At 35.7% G+C, this 9,984-nt stretch overlaps 1 protein-coding gene across 2 annotated transcripts; it reads left to right on the top strand.

Moving 5' to 3' along the window:
• Positions 1–6,621: 6,621 nt before the first annotated feature.
• LOC131637402 (chloroplastic group IIB intron splicing facilitator CRS2-B, chloroplastic-like) lies at positions 6,622–9,035 on the top strand. 2 transcript variants are annotated; one of them, XM_058907988.1, is made up of 9 exons: positions 6,622–6,895; positions 6,981–7,038; positions 7,108–7,269; positions 7,372–7,524; positions 7,699–7,749; positions 7,841–7,914; positions 8,396–8,454; positions 8,541–8,617; positions 8,828–9,035. In XM_058907988.1, exons 2-9 carry the CDS (start codon positions 6,985–6,987, stop codon positions 8,942–8,944), a joined length of 747 nt encoding a protein of 248 aa, XP_058763971.1. In that variant the 5' UTR covers positions 6,622–6,895; positions 6,981–6,984; the 3' UTR covers positions 8,945–9,035. The 2 variants fall into 2 exon arrangements, with proteins under 2 accessions (XP_058763971.1, XP_058763970.1); XM_058907987.1 differs by having other exon boundaries at positions 6,624–6,895; positions 6,981–7,269.
• The last annotated feature ends 949 nt before the right edge of the window (positions 9,036–9,984 follow it).

The following is a 9,984-nucleotide window of genomic DNA, read 5'->3' as shown; positions in this document are numbered from 1 at the left end:
GCGCGGCCTAGGAGTTGAAGAATAAATTCTGGCAGTCTCGAGGGCGCGTCGCGCGGACCTAGGGTGCATCGCGTGCTCTAGGGCGGTTTGGTACATAAGTGAGAGGGTGCATGGCGCGCTATAGGGCGCATCGCACGCTATAAGGCGCATGGCGCGCTCTGCGATTTCAACTTTTATATAAATAGTTTAGAACCGATTTTTTAGGGTTTTTATCATCTCTTCATTGACAAAGTTGAGCTTTGATCCATTCTTTGTAGTTTATAGGTTCAAGCAACACTATTGGATGGTTCATCATGTCGATTGAACGTGGGTGGTCTCCGATTGTGCCGAAAACACGAGAAGTTTCCTCTTGTTCTTCTTCTTCCCTATGACCCATTCCAATGGTGGGTGTTGTATGTATATTTTTCTCCTCTTGTATGTACATTTGTAGATCTTGGGATCGTTTATATATTTGCTTTACAAATCATTATTGTTGTTGTTCTTGATCTTTTTGTTAAATGCTTTGGGTTTGTGTTGTTGTAGAAATAGACATCATAGATCTTGATTAGGAACGATAACTATTAGTTTCTAAACTCTAGACATAGATTTGGGACTAATAATCGTAATGGTTGTAGAGTTTAATGCCTCCGTGTTGTTTGTGTCGGTGGAGAAATCGTCAATGTAAATAGTACGGTTGAGCTTTCGTTGGTGTTGTTGAAATGGACACTGATGTGGCATCTTAAATGATGCCTGGTGATTTTGATGCGTATTATAAATTGTTGCGATAGATCTTCAGATTTAAGTATTCGACGGGTAGAATGAAATACGATTCCAGAATGAATTCTCTTGAGTTGTAGATTGTTTATTTGTTTTATTTACTTTTCCCGCATTTACTTTCCGCACCTAAAACCAAACTTAGAACGTGAGATAGTTGAACGACAGATTTTCTCTACCAATCTCTATGGACTACGATACAATATAACCTATATCACCCGGTAATAATATACCTATTACTTTTTGCTTGCTGCTTTACCCCTTCAACAAAATGGCGTCGTTGTCGGGGATTGTTTTTTAGATTAATCGCATTGCAATAGTTTCGCGTTTTAAGTTTTGTAAATATGTCCATATCGTATATTTTGTGCATATTCTCATACTTGTTTATTTTTGTGTATTGATACCATGTTTATGTTTTCATACTTGTACATGTTTGTGTATTTGATTTTGTTCCTTTTCACTTTTTCTATTTAGCAAGGTGAAGTTGGCTAAACAAATTGAACTCGGATAGTTCGTAAATTCTAAATCTTCACTTTTTAATTTGTTTAGCCAATTAAGGATTTTGTAAATATTGCGTTTTATGTATATTTGTTTTTTTACACATACGTGTATATAATTTGCTTTTGATTTGTTTGTTAAGTGGTTGGGCAAGACGCTTTCTTTAGGTTGCGTTTGAAACTAAAGCATTGGAGTACCGCGAGGAAGTTACTTACCATTCGCGAAACAATAAAAGGCGTCGAGCTAACAACGTAAAACAAGCGCTTGTTGGGAGGCACCCCAACGGTTGTATATTTTCCTGTTTTATTTTTCTGTAAATGAGTAGTGTAGGTGTTAAGTAGAGGTTGCACTGAAAATTCTGGTTTTCTGGACTGGTTTTATTCTTCTGGTGTAGCGCGCTCCGCGCACTTGGACTGGTTTTATAGTATGGTATTTTATAGTTTTATTTTTAATTCTTTTGTTTGTGTTTCGACTCAAATTTTAGTCTGATTACTTGAAGTCGCATTTGGTAATTCTCTGATTTTGATAGATTCAACATGCCAATTGTGCGGTAATGATATTGTTCAAAGTTGTACGTAGCAAGGTACTCGTTTATCGCTTTCTATAGCATAGCATGTTTATGAGACTTTTCATTTGTACAATTTTCATATTATTCATTCTTTTTGCATAACTTGCTCATGACTTGAATCACCTTAGTCCCCTTTTTTACCCATAAATGTGAGGTGGCTATCCATTGTGTATATATGCGAGATACCGACATTTCTTATTTTAACTGGATATTATTATGTTTAATCTTTCGTTTGTATTAATTTTTTGAATGCACGAAAGTGATCAAGGCGCTTGTTTGATTTTGAGCACAACTACCTTAGTCATATGTCAATTCACCTTGTGAGAGTGTGACCATTCGTAACCCCTTTGAACCTTTTTGTCATTGTCCATTTTGTTTTTGAACTTGAATTTTTTGATGGATTTTGATTATCATTTTTCTTGAACCCTCATCTATAATTAAAAGTTTGAATTTTTGTCTTGCCTTAGAAAGTAGGGAGTATTTATATTATGTTGTGGTTGAATTCAAGTTGGGGAGAGGAATGTGTTGTTCATTTATATTGTGGTTTCTATGAGGTTATGAAAAGAAAAAGAAAAGAAAAGAAAAAAATGTGAAAAAGAAAGAAAAGAAAAAAGAGAAAAGTTTGAGAAAGAAAAATCAAAAAGAGTAGTGAAATAAAATTGTGCTAACAAGTTTTGTGTTTGGTTTGACAACTTGTGATGAAAAAGAAAGTTGGATTGAAATTGTATTGTTTGAAACTTTTTGGAAGTAATTACTCCCTTAGGTTTATGCAAGTTTTTGTTTCGATTAGCTTTAGGACTTATCCCTTGTTTGTTAACCGAGCCACATTACAACCTTGAAAGCCCTTGTGATTTGTGTCGTTGCATTTTCATTACGATTTTTGGATGAATGTATAATTTTGTCTTTTGTTTGCAAGATTGTTGGGTGTGTGTCAAAGTCCTCACCTTTCGGTGTTTTTCATCTACCGATGAATTTTTGCTAGGCATGATTCGTGATTGAGCTTATTGTGTTTAGAATGTTTTGCATGATTTTTTATACTTAGGATTAGTTTCATTTTCATGTTTTCATTGTAGGATTGTGGTAAGCATTTACTTTGTTCGTACGTTTTTTTTTGAATCGTACAATTGTTTCGTTTTTCTAAATCTTGTTGATTCTTGATTCGTTGGATTTTTACTCCTGTAATTTGAGTGTTTGGCCTTGTTTGAGGACAAACAAATTCAAGTTGGGGAGAGTTTGATAAGTGCCAAAATGTAGTTATTTTGCGTCTATAAATAGTGGCACTTATCAATACTTTTAGTTAAAACCGTTTGAATAATTCCCCGTTTTTGTGTAATATTGTATACTTTGTAAATTGTTGTAAATTCGTATACTTTTTTACCGTTTGATAGTTTTTGTATTTTTTGTAGGTATTTTTTCATACTCGGAGCCTTGAGGAATAAAGTGTCGAAGACACGGTTGCGAGCGCAAGTTTGGAATAAAGAATAAAGTTCGGGTATAGGACGCATCGCACTATGACGCATCGCGCGGCCTGGGAGTTGAAGAATAAATTCCTGCAGTCTCGAGGGCACGCCGCGTGGACTTAGGGCGCATCGCGTGCTCTAGGGAGGTTTGGTACATAAGTGAGAGGGTGCATCGCGCGCTCTACGACTCCTGTTTTTCTATAAATAGTTTAGAACAGATTTTTTTAGGGTTTTTATCCTCTCTTCTTTGACAAAGTTGAGCTCTGATCTATTCTTTGTAGTTTAGAGGTTCAAGCAACACTATTGGGTGGGTCATCATGTCGACTGAACGTGGGTGGTCTCTGATTGTGCCAAAAACACGAGAAGTTTCCTCTTGTTCTTCTTCTTCCCTATGACCCATTCTAATGGTGGGTGTTGTATGTATATTATTCTCTCTTGTATGTACATTTGTTGATCTTGGAATTGTTTATATATTTGCTTTACAAATCATTATTGTTGTTGTTCTTGATCTTTTTGCTTAAATGCTTTGGGTTTGTGTTGTTGTAGAAATAGACATCATAGATCTTGATTAGGAATGATAACTATTAGTTTCTAAACTCTAGACATAGCTTTAGGGCTAATATTCGTAATGGGTATAGAGTTTAATACCTCTGTGTTGTTTGTGTCGGTGGAGAAATCGTAGATGTAAATAGTACGGTTGAGCTTTCGTTGGTGTTGCTGAAATGGACACCGATGTGGCATCTCGAATGATGCCCGGTGATTTTGATGCGTATTGTAAATTGTTGTGATAGATCTTCAGATTTAAGTATTCTAAGGGTAGAATGAAATACAATTCCATAATGAATTCTCTTGAGCTGCAATAGATTGTTTATTTGTTTTATTTACTTTTCCCGCATTTACTTTCCGCACCTAAAACCAAACTTAGAACGTGAGATAGTTGAACGGCAGTTTTTCTCTACCAATATCTATGGACTACAATATAATATAACCTATATCATCCGATAATAATATACGTATTACTTTTTGCTTGCCGCTTTATCGCTTCAACAATATCCTGAAGGAGTCAAAGCTTATAGGCTATGGTGCCTAGAGCCAGGTCATAAGAGGGGTATCACAAGTCGAGATGTAGTTTTCAATGAAGGTGAAATAGATTTTAAGAAAACTGATGATATCGGTCGAAGTGTAGAAATATTTGAGGAAGAGCCGGAACAGGTAGAGATTCTTGTTGAGGTGGAGCATGTTGATGATGAATTGCATATTCCATATGAAGTCGAAGAAGAAGCAGAAGATGATGAGGAAGTTGAGGAAACTGTTGGTGACTACCTATTGTCAATAGATAGGTCAAGAAGAGTCATCAAGCCACCTTAGAGACTTAGGTATGCAGATCTTATATCTTATGCTTTAATCTCTACAAGTGAGGTTCTAGACGAAGAACCTGGAGACTATAAGGAAGTTATGAAGATTCTAAATAAGACTGAATGGCTGAAGGCCGTGAATGATGAGATAAAATATCTTCATGATAATCACACTCAGGAACTAATCGAGAAACTTTCTAGAGGGAGGTTAGTCAGTTGTAAATGGACTTTCAAAGTTAAGGAAGGAACCGAAGGAGTGGCGTCGAAGAGATACAAGGCAAGATTGGTCGCAAGGGGTTTCACTCAGAAAGAAGGTGTCGACTTCAATGATGTGTTTTATTTTGTTGTGAAGCACAGATCTATTTGAATGTTGCTTGCCATGGTGGCAGAGTTCGATCTTGAAATGGAATAGATGGATGTGCAGACATTGTTCTTGTATAGTGATTTAGATGAAACAATCCTGATGAGGCAACCCAGAGGGTATGTCAAAAAGGGGAAGGAAGATTATGTGTGCAAGATTAAAAGATCGTTATATGGACTGAAACAATCTCCTTGACTGTGGAATAGGAGATTGACAAGTTCATGGCACGCATAAGTTTCGTTAGAAGTCAGTTCGACCACTGTGTTTACTTTCGATTTCGACTTGGTAATTCATTTGTTATTTTGTTGCTTTATGTAGATGATATTCTCATAATTCGAGTTAATGTTTGTGATTTTGTAACCTTACCACCTTCGCCTTGTCAGCCCCTGCATATGTCTTTTCCAAGGTTTCTCACGCTTGCTTTGACGATTCACAATCACCTACTTTCTCAAAGTTGTCACCATCCATACATTGATGGATCAAAAACAACACTTTGTAATCTTTCTTCTCCTCTTCCTCATTTGTTGCTTGTTGTGCATCATGTTGCACCTTCGACTAGAGGATTCACCCCGTTCTTGATCACTTCAAGAACATCTTGGTAGTCAAATAACATATTCATTTGCTTGCACCATTTGTCGTAATTCTTTGCATCAAGGATGGGTAGGTTTGTAGGGATTATTTTATTGGAGACAAAATTCATGTTGCACACTAGTAATTTGGTGGATCAGAATCAGACACTTAATGTCAAATGTTAGAACTTGGAATTACTTGGTTGGTAAAAATGGGGGGTTTGAATGTGGAGAGATGGAGAATGGGGAGAATTAGATAGATAGAGAAAGATGATTAAGAGTGAGAATGTACATTTTCATTAACATTGATGAGAATGACTCCAAGATATTTATACAACTATTAGAAGTGGATTGGGACATAAGCTACATAAGCCAAATAATAGAATGTAATTTTTTTAAAAATACTAACAGTGAAAACCGGTTGCTACAAATGCGTAACCCGTTACACCAACTCCAAAATCACTTTTCTTCAGCTTTTTTTTTGACTTTTTTTGACACTTGTAACCGGTTACACACTTGTGTTAACCGATTACAGCATTTGAATTATTTAAAATCTTTTAACAACCACCAATAATTTTTCACATCTATTTATTTATTTATTTATTTTTGAATAAAATATATTTTATAAATATTTTTGAAAACTTAAATAAAAATTTAAATTATTTATCAAATTCAAAGATAAGAATAAAGTTCTCAGCAATAATATTTTCTAAAATAATATTTTTAAGGTTAAAGTTTTAATACTTGAAAAAACACATGCAGTAAAAAAATTATAATCAAAATATATGAAAGAATAAGAATACTTGAATTCTTTTTTAAAGATTTATTTGACTTTTCGAATTATTAAGGTCTCTCATATAAAAATTTTCCTTATGATCAATTTTTCAACAGATTTGCAGGGGTTTTAAACCCCGCAAAATAACTCCCGCTATTTCTATTCATAAAAAAAATGTAATATTTATTATCCTGTTAAGATTTTTAATTTTTTGGATTAATATTCTCCGCTACAAACTTTAGAAAAAAAACAAAAAATTATCGAAATCTCATAGTCGAAGTCGTTTACGTGAGAGATTTTTATCAAGGTCTCTCCCCCTACACCGGCCAGGAGGGGGGGTTTTGGTAGATTGTTCTACTTGTACCATTAATCTTGCAATTTTAAAATTAAAAACGATAAACCAAAACAGAGAAAAAAATATCTGCAAGTCCCCTCCAAACACTACTCTCTTTTACTTTAAAAAAAACACTTCTCTCTGTCTTCTCCACTCACTCGGAGTAACCCGCAAGCTGTTCAGAAGACTGTCTTTTCCTTCCTATTTTCCAATTCATGCTCTGTAAGTGTTCTCTTCACTTGAACGACTTTTTCTTCTCTTAAACGACACCATGTTTTGTTCCTTAATCTTTTCTATTTTTCAACAGATAAATGTTTCATCTCGCGTCTTCCCCATTCTTATCCTTAACCTATCCGAAAAACCACCTTCACAGTCCTCGTAATTCAACAAAATCTTCAGTCAAAACATTATCCTTAACCTATCCGAAAAACCACCTTCACAGTCCTCGTAATCCAACAAAATCTTCAGTCAAAACATCCTTCTCCGTACGTTGTTCGGTGCCACACTCAAATAATGAACCTATAGTGGAATATACTCCTTGGCTCATCGTTGGTTTGGGTAACCCTGGAAACAAATACCATGGCACAAGACACAATGTAATTTTTATTAATATTATTATCTAGTTTTTTTGTTTTCGAAGTACTTGAATTTTGAATCAATTTACTGAATTTAATCTTATGGGTGTTTTTTTCTGTTAGGTTGGATTTGAAATGATTGATAGTATTTCTCGAAATGAAGGGATTCTGATGAATACAATACAGTCAAAAGCCTTGATTGGATTAGGTTCCATAGGAGAAGTGCCTGTTTTGTTGGCAAAGCCTCAAACTTATATGAATTTTAGCGGCGAATCGGTTAGTTTTTGCCGTATATAATAGATAGGTTTTCGTGATTAATACATTTATATGTACACGTGTTGAAGTTTGTTATGGATGAATTATCTGATTTGGTGATTATAGTTGTTTGTGCTTACTGTGATTTTTTAGTTTGAATGTTCATGACTTATCTCATTCTTAATGTTCTTAAAGGTTGGACCGCTTGCTGCATATTATCGAGTGCCCTTGCGCCATATTCTATTGGTATGTATTTCTTAGTTTGTTCTTGTGTGGTTATAATTTGGGAATTTGTTGAGGTTTTGCTTGGGTTTAAGTTTTGGAAATTTTTATGTAGGTTTATGATGAAACTAGTCTTCCAAATGGTGTTTTGAAGCTTTCACCTAAAGGTGGACATGGGCATCACAATGGGTAATGCTTGTTGTATTTCTCTTAAATCAAAGCACACATGATTTTTTAAGTGCATAAAAGACTATGAAGGAAAGTTAAGGTTGAGTCTCAACTCATTTGATTGAAAATAACCCAAAATTACCCTTAAAACATTGTAAATTTAAGGGGTAATTTTGGTTTTTTAGAGGGAAAAAGGATAGCGGACCAGAAACCGCTCCGGGACGGGAACCGCTCTGCTTTGTTATCCCGTTATTTACTCTGTAGCGATCGCTATAGTGTTCTGCATCGCTAAGACTCTTCCCATAGCAGTCGGCCTCTTCTCCGCTCCACTATGGTGGGATAGCGCCTCTATTGACTACTCTACTTCAAAGTAGAACTCTCTTGTCTGAATTTGAACTCGATTGACTCTTGTTGTGTTTTAAACATGACTCCATAATCTTTAAACAAGGATTATTATATCGTACAACTATGAAGCTTATAACTGGTGTTAATATTGGTACAGGTTGATGAATGTGATAGGCCATTTGGATGGTTCCCGTGATTTTCCTCGATTTGCAATCGGTGAGTTCTCTGTCTACTGTCACTTTATAAGTTTATGTAGCCTTTTGAGTTTTTAATCAGAGTATATTTCAAAATTGTGTTTTTAGGAATTGGAAGTCCTCCTGGAACTATGGACTTAAGAGCGTTTCTTCTACAAAAGTTCAGTTCGGTGGAAAGAAAGCAGGTAACACCTTCTAGTATTCTGCCATATGTTGGTTTAGCTATGCTGTCATTACATAGAACAGAATTTTTCTGCTTATGCTAGTTGTGAAAAATTTCAGTCACCACAAAATTGTAATAATTTGACAAACTTCTGCTTATGCTATTATGTATCTTTTTTTTCGTATTAGGAATTTGACAGTAAAACATTCTTTTGTTGCCTTTACTATGGCAGGTTGACGAGTCATTGGAGCAAGGAGTTCAAGCTGTTAGGACCTTAGTGTTGAATGGGTTCAAGCATCAAGTGAATAGATTCAACATAGGGCAAAAATACAAGTACAATAAAGTTTAATGTTTTTCAAATGTACCTCTAGTTTTTGGTTATAGATGAAATGGTTACCTCCTTGTGTGCTAGCATTTTTGACAGAAAAGCCTTTACCTAATCAGTTGCATCACATGGCTCTAGCAGATAATTGCTTCATGCTGAGAAAATTAAGCAGTTAGGACTAATCTATGAATTTGGCACCATATGTTACCTATGGGAGAAGATAACTTTTGCTTTTTGGGATCTCATAATCCTTCTCCTTCAGAAATTCTATTACCACATTGTAGTACAGTGGCGTAAACTAAGCTGTTTTGATGAAGACAAATTGGTCATCTTCATAATGAATGCAAATACCGATCCCTACTCGGTTTTGCTGCGAAGAAAATGATACGCCAACGTTGCACTTATATCGACCTGCTGCCACCATCTGTTCTGATATGTCAACTGTCATCTGCAGTTGAAGTGTGTTTGTGCTGCCACCATCTGTCTTATACAGAGGCATAAGAAATGATCCTGATACAAAAACAGCACAGTCAGTTTTAATAATACACCTGATCCTCCACAACAAAAACATTATCCTATTCTCAACATCGATATAAACCAAACACCTGACCCAACCCAACACAATACCCTGCCAAGAGTATCTAAATCTCACGACAACCTAACAGGAAGGAATCAGCTGCACACCGGCGAGAGATAGAGCAACAATCCAAAACCTGTAAAAGCAACCACGTCCGTAATAGTAGATCACTAATACACAACATCAGACTCGATTGCAAGACAGAAAACAGCAGAACAGGGCTGCATATCAGATAAAGCTGATTCCAAAGAAAGACTCCGCAAACAAAAACTAGAGAGCTTCAAACTGACTGCAACTACAAACTCCAAGCCCAATCAACTTTCAAGGCACACCTAAGGTTCAACTGCGCAGCAAAGCCCCATAAAATCAAGTGTCCGTGATACTGAGACACACCTTAGGGTTTGAAAACCATAATGCCATATTAATAGATATCGATTTCGACTTTATCTTAAGCGACTCCCAAACCAATATTTTTGCCTCTTCAGCC

This window comes from Vicia villosa, unplaced genomic scaffold (genome assembly GCF_029867415.1).
Source record: "Vicia villosa cultivar HV-30 ecotype Madison, WI unplaced genomic scaffold, Vvil1.0 ctg.001990F_1_1, whole genome shotgun sequence".
Taxonomy (NCBI): domain Eukaryota; kingdom Viridiplantae; phylum Streptophyta; class Magnoliopsida; order Fabales; family Fabaceae; genus Vicia; species Vicia villosa.
The sequence above is the reverse complement of the archived record's forward strand: the minus strand, read 5'-3'. Positions and strand labels throughout refer to the sequence as shown.

Bases quoted from the DNA above. Each gene is read 5' to 3' on its own strand.
- LOC131637402 (XM_058907987.1), top strand. From the start codon at position 6,985: ATGTTTCATCTCGCGTCTTCCCCATTCTTATCCTTAACCTATCCGAAA. The intron at 7,750-7,840 runs GTATGTATTTCT...ATTTTTATGTAG, and splicing joins CCTTGCGCCATATTCTATTG to GTTTATGATGAAACTAGTCT. The intron at 8,618-8,827 runs GTAACACCTTCT...TTACTATGGCAG, and splicing joins GTTCGGTGGAAAGAAAGCAG to GTTGACGAGTCATTGGAGCA.